General features: G+C 52.0%; 1 protein-coding gene across 1 annotated transcript in view; it reads left to right on the plus strand.

The window, feature by feature from the left end:
• Positions 1 to 13,747, plus strand: part of PEPD (peptidase D) — a 200,076-nt gene that overhangs the window by 162,305 nt on the left and 24,024 nt on the right. The window contains 1 exon segment of the mRNA XM_075325191.1: positions 10,285 to 10,433. Within this exon segment, the coding sequence (XP_075181306.1) occupies positions 10,285 to 10,433 (149 nt within the window).

Raw genomic sequence — 13,747 nt, forward strand, 5'->3', positions numbered from 1 at the left:
GCAATCTGATGGGGTGTGAAAAGGGGGAGGGCAGGAGGGAGGGTGGATAATATTTAACCTCAAATTCAGATTATATTTTGTGCAGAGTTCAGGGGTCCCCGGATTGTTCATGGTGGGTTTTACTATAACGGCGCATTTTATGTATAAGCATTAGCCCGGACATTTGTGGTGTAATTTTACAGCAGGATCAACTGCAGTAAATGTCAGTGTGAATTTCTTTACGTAAAGGGTGAAATGTTGCTGCAGATTTTAGCGGCACGGTGACTAAAATCCACAGTACAATTTAATTTCCAATTAATATGAAGCTGATTTTCTGCAAGTAAGTTTACCCTTTGGGAACCAACCCCGAGGGAATATGTACACACACCTGTTTCGGGGGGGTCCGTCATCAAATCCAACTGAAATAAAAGAGCCCGGAGGAATGAAAAACACTACTTTTAACCATTTCTTAAAATGCCAAAGTGGCTAGAGGAGGCGACCAGTCCATTCTTTCTCTACACTTTTCAAGTCAATAGGACTAAGGACGCCCAGGATTCTTCTGGAGCATTTTCCCAGCAGTAATAAAAAAAAAAGGACCCCAAAAAATACAAGCAAAAAGGAGGACGTAAAATGATTGAAAAATAATATAAAAAAAATTTCCAGCGGTCACACATGACGAAGATAAACCAAGCACACCGAAAACAAGCAAAAGTTGCCTGAAGCGTCTTCTTGGAAAACCTACCAGTTTAAAAGAAGTCGTGTGCTAAATGGCCATCGTCTAAGGCCGGTCATACACACTGGAGAGCGGATCGTTATCTCCCCAACTCTCCCATACAGAGGAGGAGGAGAAAGCTGCTGTCAGATTCCTGTGGCAGCGACTTATCCTTTGGAGAACATTTTCCTCTGGCTTAGTCCTTTGATATAAAGGCAGGAGGCCTCATGCACATTAGATGGCTAGGTGAGCCCACTGATTCAGCACATGCCTATCCAGAGGTATTGTTCGAGGGTGTGAATTATTGGCCTGTCAATTACTTAACTCAGCTCCCTTAGTATACATGGGTGAATGCAGCTGAATGTTCAAAGGGTACATCGGTGAACGCAGCTGGATGTCTTCAGTATACATGGGTGAACGCAGCTGGATGTCCTTAGTATACATGGGTGAATGCAGCTGGATGTTCTTAGTATACATGGGTGAACACAGCTGGATGTCCTTAGCATACATGGGTGAACGCAGCTGGATGTCCTTAGCATACATGGGTGAACGCAGCTGGATGTCCTTAGTATACATGGGTGAACGCAGCTATACATGGGTGAAAGCAGCTGGATGTCCTTAGTATACATGGGTGAACGCAGCTGGATGTCCTTAGTGTACATGGGTGAATGCAGCTGAATGTCCTATTAAGTTATTGTCAGTGATTACAGCACCTTTAATGATTCCTTGTCCTGGTGGGGGGTCCACTACCGCCAACGCTCGCTGTCCTCATCAATACTGTAAGCAGATTATTTTCACCTGGTTCTGCGGAGCACAGATTCGCTCCTTCATTTGCACCTCGGAGATTTTGGTGGAGTGAAAGGAGGTCACGCGTCCGGACCGGACCGACCGCATTCCGGGGTTATTTCTGCTTGAAATCTAGATCTTCAGAGCAGATTGTGCGGCTGTTCCCGAGTGCGTCTGTCACAGAGGAAACAAACCTGCAAAGTACATAGTGTGCACGGCAAAATGTGGGTGCGAACGGGGCCCCCGGCACATAGCGGCCCGGGGGCCAGAACGTGTCTGATCACAGGTGACGAGAACCCTGGAGATATCCATAATGAGCTGCCACTCATAGCACGTCTGAAAGGGGGCTCCATAAGAAATCAGCTATATACTGTGTGTAGGTGTATATATATACATCGCAGCTATGATAGAAAGGAGTCAGGACACGCAGAGCATCGCAGCTAAGATAGAAAGGAGTCAGGACACGCAGAGCATCGCAGCTATGATAGAAAGGAGTCAGGACACGCAGAGCATCACAGCTATGATAGAAAGGGGTCAGGACACGCAGAGCATCGCAGCTATGATAGAAAGGAGTCAGGACACGCAGAGCATCGCAGCTATGATAGAAAGGAGTCAGGACACGCAGAGCATCACAGCTATGATAGAAAGGGGTCAGGACACGCAGAGCATCGCAGCTATGATAGAAAGGGGTCAGGACACGCAGAGCATCGCAGCTATGATAGAAAGGAGTCAGGACACGCAGAGCATCGCAGCTATGATAGAAAGGAGTCAGGACACGCAGAGCATCACAGCTATGATAGAAAGGAGTCAGGACACGCAGAGCATCACAGCTATGATAGAAAGGGGTCAGGACACGCAGAGCATCGCAGCTATGATAGAAAGGGGTCAGGACACGCAGAGCATCGCAGCTATGATAGAAAGGAGTCAGGACACGCAGAGCATCGCAGCTATGATAGAAAGGAGTCAGGACACGCAGAGCATCACAGCTATGATAGAAAGGAGTCAGGACACGCAGAGCATCACAGCTATGATAGAAAGGGGTCAGGACACGCAGAGCATCACAGCTATGATAGAAAGGAGTCAGGACACGCAGAGCATCACAGCTATGATAGAAAGGGGTCAGGACACGCAGAGCATCGCAGCTATGATAGAAAGGAGTCAGGACATGCAGAGCATCACAGCTATGATAGAAAGGAGTCAGGACACGCAGAGCATCACAGCTATGATAGAAAGGGGTCAGGACACGCAGAGCATCGCAGCTATGATAGAAAGGAGTCAGGACACGCAGAGCATCGCAGCTATGATAGAAAGGGGTCAGGACACGAAGAGCATCGCAGCTATGATAGAAAGGAGTCAGGACACGCAGAGCATCGCAGCTATGATAGAAAGGAGTCAGGACACGCAGAGCATCACAGCTATGATAGAAAGGGGTCAGGACACGCAGAGCATCGCAGCTATGATAGAAAGGAGTCAGGACACGCAGAGCATCGCAGCTATGATAGAAAGGGGTCAGGACACGAAGAGCATCGCAGCTATGATAGAAAGGAGTCAGGACACGCAGAGCATCGCAGCTATGATAGAAAGGAGTCAGGACACGCAGAGCATCACAGCTATGATAGAAAGGGGTCAGGACACGCAGAGCATCGCAGCTATGATAGAAAGGAGTCAGGACACGCAGAGCATCGCAGCTATGATAGAAAGGAGTCAGGACATGCAGAGCATCACAGCTATGATAGAAAGGAGTCAGGACCCGCAGAGCATCACAGCTATGATAGAAAGGAGTCAGGACCCGCAGAGCATCACAGCTATGATAGAAAGGAGTCAGGACCCGCAGAGCATCGCAGCTATGATAGAAAGGAGTCAGGACCCGCAGAGCATCGCAGCTATGATAGAAAGGAGTCAGGACCCGCAGAGCATCGCAGCTATGATAGAAAGGAGTCAGGACACGCAGAGCATCGCAGCTATGATAGAAAGGAGTCAGGACACGCAGAGCATCGCAGCTATGATAGAAAGGAGTCAGGACACGCAGAGCATCGCAGCTATGATAGAAAGGGGTCAGGACACGCAGAGCATCGCAGCTATGATAGAAAGGGGTCAGGACACGCAGAGCATCACAGCTATGATAGAAAGGAGTCAGGACACGCAGAGCATCACAGCTATGATAGAAAGGAGTCAGGACACGCAGAGCATCGCAGCTATGATAGAAAGGAGTCAGGACACGCAGAGCATCGCAGCTAAGATAGAAAGGAGTCAGGACATGCAGAGCATCGCAGCTATGATAGAAAGGGGTCAGGACACGCAGAGCATCGCAGCTATGATAGAAAGGGGTCAGGACACGCAGAGCATCGCAGCTATGATAGAAAGGAGTCAGGACACGCAGAGCATCACAGCTATGATAGAAAGGAGTCAGGACACGCAGAGCATCGCAGCTATGATAGAAAGGAGTCAGGACACGCAGAGCATCGCAGCTATGATAGAAAGGAGTCAGGACACGCAGAGCATCGCAGCTATGATAGAAAGGAGTCAGGACACGCAGAGCATCGCAGCTATGATAGAAAGGAGTCAGGACACGCAGAGCATCGCAGCTAAGATAGAAAGGAGTCAGGACACGCAGAGCATGGCAGCTATGATAGAATGGAGTCAGGACACGCAGAGCATCGCAGCTATGATAGAAAGGAGTCAGGACACGCAGAGCATGGCAGCTATGATAGAAAGGAGTCAGGACACGCAGAGCATCGCAGCTATGATAGAAAGGAGTCAGGACCCGCAGAGCATCGGAGCTATGATAGAAAGGAGTCAGGACACGCAGAGCATCGCAGCTATGATAGAAAGGAGTCAGGACACGCAGAGCATGGCAGCTATGATAGAAAGGAGTCAGGACACGCAGAGCATCGCAGCTATGATAGAAAGGAGTCAGGACCCGCAGAGCATCGGAGCTATGATAGAAAGGAGTCAGGACACGCAGAGCATCGCAGCTATGATAGAAAGGAGTCAGGACACGCAGAGCATCACAGCTATGATAGAATGGAGTCAGGACACGCAGAGCAGAAAGGAGTCAGGACACGCAGAGCATCGCAGCTATGATAGAATGGAGTCAGGACACACAGAGCATCGCAGCTATGATAGAAAGGAGTCAGGACACGCAGAGCATGGCAGCTATGATAGAAAGGAGTCAGGACACGCAGAGCATCGCAGCTATGATAGAAAGGAGTCAGGACCCGCAGAGCATCGGAGCTATGATAGAAAGGAGTCAGGACACGCAGAGCATCGCAGCTATGATAGAAAGGAGTCAGGACACGCAGAGCATCACAGCTATGATAGAATGGAGTCAGGACACGCAGAGCATCACAGCTATGATAGAAAGGGGTCAGGACACGCAGAGCATCACAGCTATGATAGAAAGGAGTCAGGACACGCAGAGCATCGCAGCTATGATAGAAAGGAGTCAGGACACGCAGAGCATGGCAGCTATGATAGAAAGGAGTCAGGACACGCAGAGCATGGCAGCTATGATAGAAAGGAGTCAGGACACGCAGAGCATCGCAGCTATGATAGAAAGGAGTCAGGACACGCAGAGCATCGCAGCTAAGATAGAAAGGAGTCAGGACACGCAGAGCATCGCAGCTATGATAGAAAGGAGTCAGGACACGCAGAGCATCGCAGCTAAGATAGAAAGGAGTCAGGACACGCAGAGCATCGCAGCTAAGATAGAAAGGAGTCAGGACACGCAGAGCATCGCAGCTAAGATAGAAAGGAGTATGAACCCGCAGAGCATCGCAGCTATGATAAAGCAGTCAGGACCCGCAGAGCATCACAGCTATGATAGAAAGGAGTCAGGACACGCAGAGCATCGCAGATAAGATAGAAAGGAGTCAGGACACGCAGAGCATCCAAGCTAAGATAGAAAGGAGTATGAACCCGCAGAGCATCGCAGCTATGATAAAGCAGTCAGGACACGCAGAGCATCACAGCTATGATAGAAAGGAGTCAGGAGACGCAGAGCATCGCAGCTATGATAGAAAGGAGTCAGGACACGCAGAGCATCACAGCTATAATAGAAAGGAGTCAGGACACGCAGAGCATCGCAGCTAAGATAGAAAGGAGTATGAACCCGCAGAGCATCGCAGCTAAGATAGAAAGGAGTCAGGACACGCAGAGCATCGCAGCTATGATAGAAAGGAGTCAGGACACGCAGAGCATCGCAGCTATTATAGAAAGGGGTCAGGACCTGCAGAGCATCGCAGCTATGATAGAAAGGGGTCAGGACCCGCAGAGCATCGCAGCTATGATAGAAAGGGGTCAGGACCTGCAGAGCATCGCAGCTATGATAGAAAGGGGTCAGGACATGCAGAGCATCGCAGCTATGATACCGGTAGCAAGGGGTCAGGATAATTAGGAAGTTGGGGGTACCGGGCTGTGTGAGTACATAGGGGACCTACACAGTATGGAGCAGGTGGTTTTAATGTTGTGGCTGATTGGTGCACTGTGGAGTTGCTATATAAGTAGAGTTGAGTGGAAGAGAGAGAGAACAAAAAAAAAAAGGATCCGGATCGTGCACCCCGAATCCCGGGTACTGGTCAGACTTGGATCGGGCTCTCAAACCGTGCGGATCCGGGTCCGCTCAACACTATATATAAGCCATTTCCTTATGTGCTGTGGCGGTGTTCTGTAACTGTCCCCTTCCAGCAGATCTGTACTGGCGCGGTGCGGCACTTGTCAGTAGGGTGCGGTGAGCGCGGCGATCCTTCCTATGGGATGTATCTCACGCCTCGCTGATGATCCTGACGAGCTGTGGACTCGTGTCCCTGTCTGCACATTATATGATGATGACTCACGCTGACTTCTCACCTACAGGTCACGTCACGGATACTTCTGTGCCATGGAGTCACCTTGTAGCACATGAGCCGGTGACTCAGCCCGCGCCGCACTCTCCCTCTTATCTGGGGCGTGATTAATGCAGCCGGTGACTTTCATTTATGTTCTGCGGTGATTGACGTCTTCATGTTGATGGCGTTTTACACAGCGCGGTCTCAGGACAGGCGCCGTCACCACAAATAAACCAAAACCTTTTCGGATGGGGAAAGAAAACAAAATATTGTTGCATAAATTTGCACACTCTGAAACATACCGCAAATTTCCAGTATTGTATTGTGTTCAGCACTATCATCTTATTCTCTAATCCCCTTCCGCCCCCTTGTAGGTCGGATATGGGGCATTTGGTGAGACTACGGGGCGTCTGGTGAGGCTACGGGGCGTCTGGTGAGGCTACGGGGCGTCTGGTGAGGCTACGGGGGCATCTGGTGTGGCTACGGAGGGGTGTCTGGTGAAACTATGGGACATCTGGGTAGGCGTTGGAGTGTCTGGTGAGGCTGCGCTACGTCTGATGAGGCTGCGCTACGTCTGGTGAGGCTGCGCTACGTCTGGTGAGGCTGCGCTACGTCTGGTGAGGCTGCGCTACGTCTGGTGAGGCTGCGCTACGTCTGGTGAGGCTGCGCTACGTCTGGTGAGGCTACGCTACCTCTGGTGAGGCTACGCTACGTCTGGTGAGGCTACGCTACATCTGGTGAGGCTACGCTGTGTCTTTTAATGCAACCAAAATGTGGCCTAAAAATTGTCAGATATGCCATGTGCCACAGTTATGTGTCATAAATGCCATTTACTACTAATGTGACACTGTGTTAAAATGTGGCCACATGGTGAGGTCCATATAGATGGACTATTGGATCGGTTGTTTAAGGTCAATGAAAACTAATGGGAACGGAGGAATGGCTGATACAATCGCCCTGTCCCCTGCAGCACCATATTTTCGGCAGCACATTCCGTTTACATTGGACAATGTGCTGCTGAGAACGATGATTTTTTTTTTTAATTCCGACACAAACGATCCGGGTATCCGACAAACGAGCCCCTTCTCCCCTCCTGGTGCCCATGGATGTGCAGTTGGGGGTCCCCAGTTCTGTAACGGGGGGGGTAATGACCGTGCGTCTATGAGCGGAGTCCTCGCAGCTGGTGAAGCGTGTGCGGCTCCAGATTTCATTAATCGTTTTATTTGCCGTGGTTGGTAATAGCGGAGGGTACGGCGCCTGCACGTGGCATTAACCAGCCGCCGCCGTCACCCGCTCGCCCATTCATTAGCTGTCAATGAGTGATTTCCCAATTACGGCTCATTCATTCTGCTCGTAACTGCCGGCACATCTGCTTATCAGCCAGCGTCTGTGCCGAGTACAATCCGGCTATCATTTAATTACCATTGAATATCATCGGCAGCAAATATTGAAGCATCGGAGCCGGCTCTTTCGCTCTGCGCTGAACCAACAGTCGTGTGATGATTATCGGCAGTGATAGGATGGGGCTGAGATAAGACACGCAGGGGCAAAGTGTGATGGTCGGGGGGGGGGGGGGGGGGGAGCTGAGACACTATTTGTTCCTTTCCGTAGTATTGAGGACCATTCGAGCGGTGGAAATTGATTGACAGCCCCTTTAAGTGCAAGTGAGAGGTCACCGCCGGAGTCATTTTTTTTGTAAAGGGTGAGAAAGATGAGGGTTAAATACAAAAAAAACAACTATACTCGTTTCTTGGTGCAATGTGCACCGCCGGTCTCCTGCTATCATCCTCCATGTGACCGCTGCAGCTAATGATCGGCTGCAGCCTCCAGAACAGGAAACCATTGAGTACCAGGAGGTGGAAGCCAGGAGATCGGTTGGGCACTAGCGTGGGTAAAACCCCGGCTTTAATAAATAATATGACCGCCCCTTTAAGGTGGAGGATTGGGGGAGACCGGGCTGTTCACCCTCATCACTGGTCTTCCATCGTGTCCGCCGGGCTCTTTGTAGTGATTGTCTGCAGGTGACTGCGCGTCTTACAGCCGAGCGTCTCCACGTCCCCCGGGGAATTCCCGCTATAGTCTCCACCGCTCTGTATTCATATGATAATCGGGGCTGGCGCATTGTACACAGCGGATGATGGACGCGCTGCTGGCGGTTCTGACAGCCATCATCCGTTTCAGCGTTTTATTACAGTGCCCACGCTCCTGTATCCAATGGATCACATTCCTCTAATCCGGACTTCACATGGTGCTGCAGGATTACCAGAACCAGTGTCGGACTGCAGTTACCGGAGTAGACTGGGGCATTCTGGGATTTGTAGTTTCCTCATTGACTGGGGCAGATTTGCTAATTTGTATCAATATTTAGACTAAACCATTACTGTCTGAATTTGCGCCAAATTTACCCCAGCGGCCCGAAGCGGGGGCGACATTGGGTGAATCTTTGATCTGACCATAGATCCTGTGGTCAGCCAGCATTACTGGTACCATAGATCCTGTGGTCAGCCAGCATTACTGGTACCATAGGTCCTGTGGTCAGCCAGCATTACTGGTACCATAGGTCCTGTGGTCAGCCAGCATTACTGGTACCATAGGTCCTGTGGTCAGCCAGCATTACTGGTACCATAGATCCTGTGGTCAGCCAGCATTACTGGTACCATAGATCCTGTGGTCAGCCAGCATTACTGGTACCATAGATCCTGTGGTCAGCCAGCATTACTGGTACCATAGATCCTGTGGTCAGCCAGCATTACTTGTACCATAGATCCTGTGGTCAGCCAGCATTACTGGTACCATAGATCCTGTGGTCAGCCAGCATTACTGGCACCATAGGTCCTGTGGTCAGCCAGCATTACTGGCACCATAGGTCCTGTGGTCAGCCAGCATTACTGGTACCATAGGTCCTGTGGTCAGCCAGCATTACTGGTACCATAGGTCCTGTGGTCAGCCAGCATTACTGGTACCATAGGTCCTGTGGTCAGCCAGCATTACTGGTACCATAGGTCCTGTGGTCAGCCAGCATTACTGGTACCATAGATCCTGTGGTTAGCCAGCATTACTGGTACCATAGATCCTGTGGTTAGCCAGCATTACTGGTACCATAGATCCTGTGGTCAGCCAGCATTACGGGTACCATAAATCCTGTGGTCAGCCAGCATTACTGGTACCATAGGTCCTGTGGTCAGCCAGCATTACTGGTACCATAGATCCTGTGGTTAGCCAGCATTACTGGTACCATAGGTCCTGTGGTCAGCCAGCATTACTGGTACCATAGGTCCTGTGGTCAGCCAGCATTACTGGTACCATAGGTCCTGTGGTCAGCCAGCATTACGGGTACCATAAATCCTGTGGTCAGCCAGCATTACTGGTACCATAGGTCCTGTGGTCAGCCAGCATTACTGGTACCATAGATCCTGTGGTTAGCCAGCATTACTGGTACCATAGGTCCTGTGGTCAGCCAGCATTACTGGTACCATAGATCCTGTGGTCAGCCAGCATTACTGGTACCATAGGTCCTGTGGTCAGCCAGCATTACTGGTACCATAGATCCTGTGGTTAGCCAGCATTACTGGTACCATAGATCCTGTGGTCAGCCAGCATTACTGGTACCATAGGTCCTGTGGTCAGCCAGCATTACTGGTACCATAGGTCCTGTGATCAGCCAGCATTACTGGTACCATAGATCCTGTGGTCACCTGTCGGTACCATAGATCCTGCGGTCGCCCGTCTGTACCATAGATCCTGCGGTCGCCCGTCGTCAGTACCATAGATCCTGCGGTCACCCGTCGTCTGTACCATAGATCCTGCGGTCGCCCGTCGTCTGTACCATAGATCCTGCGGTCGCCCGTCAGTACCATAGATCCTGCGGTCGCCCGTCGTCAGTACCATAGATCCTGCGGTCGCCCGTCGTCTGTACCATAGATCCTGCGGTCGCCCGTCATTACTATGCACATGACTGATGTCTCGGTCTTTCTCTTGCAGCCTCTTTGACATGGGAGGAGAGTATTACTGCTACAGCTCGGACATCACCTGCTCCTTTCCGGCCAGTGGGAAGTTCACCGCCGACCAGAGAGCCATCTACGAGGCCGTGCTGAAGTCCTCCCGCGCCATCATGAACGCCGTGAAGCCCGGTGAGTCCCGAGCAAAATATCAGCTTGTGTAAAGAGAAAAAGTGTGCCAAGAATAAAGCGTAAAATCCAGCTGCAGTACCGGGCACAGCCATGGACAGGAGGGGCGCTGTTGGTAGAAGGGAAGCCATTTTGGTTGTCACTTTTCCAGGCGCATCTACGAAATGAGCAGTATACTGACAACCAATATGGCGGCAGCCCCTCCGGACACAGAGCCAACGGCTGTCCCTTCAGAAGGGGTGGCCATCTCTGCGGGGGTGACACAGTTACCTCCCGGTGCTCGGGTCCTGACGTGTCCCCTCCACGTCTGACCTATTTCTCTCTGTAAACCGCACGTCCTTCTCTCTGTCTTATGGCCGCGAGCGACTTCCGATCTGCTTTACCTCCCCGCAGCAGGATTCCTGCCGGCTGTGTACACAAAATGCTGGAAAAGTCGTCCTGTGCAGATTACCATTGCTATAAATTGTGTGTCCCTGTCAGCGGGGCTGCCAGCCCGGCACAGGAAACAGGCCACCGCCTGGCCGATGGAGACAACATACATGAAGCCCCTGATAGAGTCCCCGCCGCTCTCTGAACTCTCAGGGTGAGGATGTGGCTGTCACCAGTGGCTTTTGATTACTGGTGATGAATGGCCCCCACTACATAGATGTGAGCGGTCGTTACATGGCAAAACAAGCTCCCCCCGACCGACAGCAGCAGGTAGCGGCCTCCTCCATCGTACGGGCAAAGCCGTCCTCTGCTTTGTGCTGCGTTACCCTCTCGTTCAGCATTTGTAGACTTTTTTTCTTTTTTACATATTTTATATATATATATATATTTATATATATATATATATATATATATATATATATATATATATATATATATATATATATATATATATATATATATATATATATATATATATATATATATATATACATATACATACATATACATACTAGAAGGTGGCCCGATTCTACGCATCGGGTATTCTAGAATTTACGTATTGTGTAGTTCATGTATGATTTTTGTTATATATATATATATATATAGATGTTGTTGTGTGTAGTTACCAAGTGTTTGTGTAGGGGCTGTACATGTTCTGGGTGTTGTCTGGGTGTGGCGGGGGGTGAGAGCGGTATTGTTTGTGTGTTGCGTTGTTTGTGGAGCGCTGTGTGTCTGTAGCGTTGTGTGTGTGTGTTGCGCGGTTTGTGTGTGTGTGGTGTGTTTTGGGGGGAGGTATGTTTTGTGCAATGTGTGTGTTGTGCGGTATGTGCGTATATTTGTGTGTGCAGCGTTGTCTGTGTGTGGGTGTCTGTGTAGGGCAGTTGTTTGTGGTTCCCAGTGTGTGTGTCTGTGTGTGGTGTGTTGTGCGTGTGTGTGGTGTGTTGTGCAGTGCGCGTGTGTGTGTGTGTTGGGGGGAGGTGTGCACTCCCCATCGTGCTCCATCCCCTATGCTGCGCACCCCCATCGTGCTACATCTCCCATCCTGCGCACTCCCAAATGTGCTCCATCCGCCATGCTGCGCACTCCCAAACGTGCTCCATCCGCCATGCTGCGCACTCCCAAACGTGCTTCATCCGCCATGCTGCGCACTCCCCATCGTGCTCCATCCCCCATGCTGCGCACTCCCAAACGTGCACCATCCGCCACGCTGCGCACTCCCCATCGTGCTCCATCTCCCATGCTGCGCACTCCCAAACGTGCTCCATCCGCCATGCTGCGCACTCCCAAACGTGCTGCATCCGCCATACTCCGCACTCCCCATCGTGCTCCATCCCCCGTGCAGCGCACTCCCCATCGTGCTCTATCCCCTATGCTGCGCACCCCCCATCGTGCTCCATCTCCCATGCTGCGCACTCCCAAACGTGCTCCATCCGCCATGCTGCGCACTCCCAAACGTGCTCCATCCGCCATGCTGCGCACTCCCAAACGTGCTCCATCCGCCATACTCCGCCCTCCCCATCGTGCTGCATCCCCCATGCTGCGCACTCCCAAACGTGCTCCATCAGCCATGCTGCGCACTCCCAAACGTGCTCCATCCGCCATGCTGCGCACTCCCAAACGTGCTCCATCCGCCATGCTGCGCACTCCCAAACGTGCTCCATCCGCCATACTCCGCCCTCCCCATCGTGCTGCATCCCCCATGCTGCGCACTCCCAAACGTGCTCCATCAGCCATGCTGCGCACTCCCAAACGTGCTCCATCCGCCATGCTGCGCACTCCCAAACGTGCTCCATCCGCCATGCTGCGCACTCCCAAACGTGCTCCATCCCCCATGCTGCGCACTCCCAAACGTGCTCCATCCCCCATGCTGCGCACTCCCAAACGTGCTCCATCCCCCATGCTGCGCACTCCCAAACGTGCTCCATCCGCCATGCTACGCACTCCCAAAAGTGCTCCATCCCCCATGCTGCGCACTCCCAAACGTGCTCCATCCCCCATGCTGCGCACTCCCAAACGTGCTCCTTCCCCCATGCTGCGCACTCTCAAACGTGCTCCATCCCCCATGCTGCGCACTCCCAAACGTGCTCCATCCCCCATGCTGCGCACTCCCAAACGTGCTCCATCCCCCATGCTGCGCACTCCCAAACGTGCTCCATCCCCCATGCTGCGCACTCCCAAACGTGCTCCATCCCCCATGCTGCGCACTCCCAAACGTGCTCCATCCCCCATGCTGCGCACTCCCAAACGTGCTCCATCCGCCATGCTGCGCCAGCATCAGCCTCTCTACCCGCAGCATCAGCCTCTCTGCCTGCAGCATCAGCCTCTCTCCTCCCAGCATCAGCCTCTCTGTCCCCAGCATCAGCCTCTCTGTCCCCAGCATCAGCCTCTCTGTCCCCAGCATCAGCCTCTCTGTCCCCAGCATCAGCCTCTCTGTCCCCAGCATCAGCCTCTCTGTCCCCAGCATCAGCCTCTCTGTCCCCAGCATCAGCCTCTCTGTCCCCAGCATCAGCCTCTCTGTCCCCAGCATCAGCCTCTCTGTCCCCAGCATCAGCCTCTCTGTCCCCAGCATCAGCCTCTCTGTCCCCAGCATCAGCCTCTCTGTCCCCAGCATCAGCCTCTCTGTCCCCAGCATCAGCCTCTCTGTCCCCAGCATCAGCCTCTCTGTCCCCAGCATCAGCCTCTCTGTCCCCAGCATCAGCCTCTCTGTCCCCAGCATCAGCCTCTCTGTCCCCAGCATCAGCCTCTCTGTCCCCAGCATCAGCCTCTCTGCCCCAGCATCAGCCTCTCTGTCCCCAGCATCAGCCTCTCTGTCCCCAGCATCAGCCTCTCTGTCCCCAGCATCAGCCTCTCTGTCCCCAGCATCAGCCTCTGTCCCCAGCATCAGCCTC

The sequence above is a fragment of the Anomaloglossus baeobatrachus genome, chromosome 10 (genome assembly GCF_048569485.1).
Source record: "Anomaloglossus baeobatrachus isolate aAnoBae1 chromosome 10, aAnoBae1.hap1, whole genome shotgun sequence".
Taxonomy (NCBI): Eukaryota; Metazoa; Chordata; class Amphibia; order Anura; family Aromobatidae; genus Anomaloglossus; species Anomaloglossus baeobatrachus.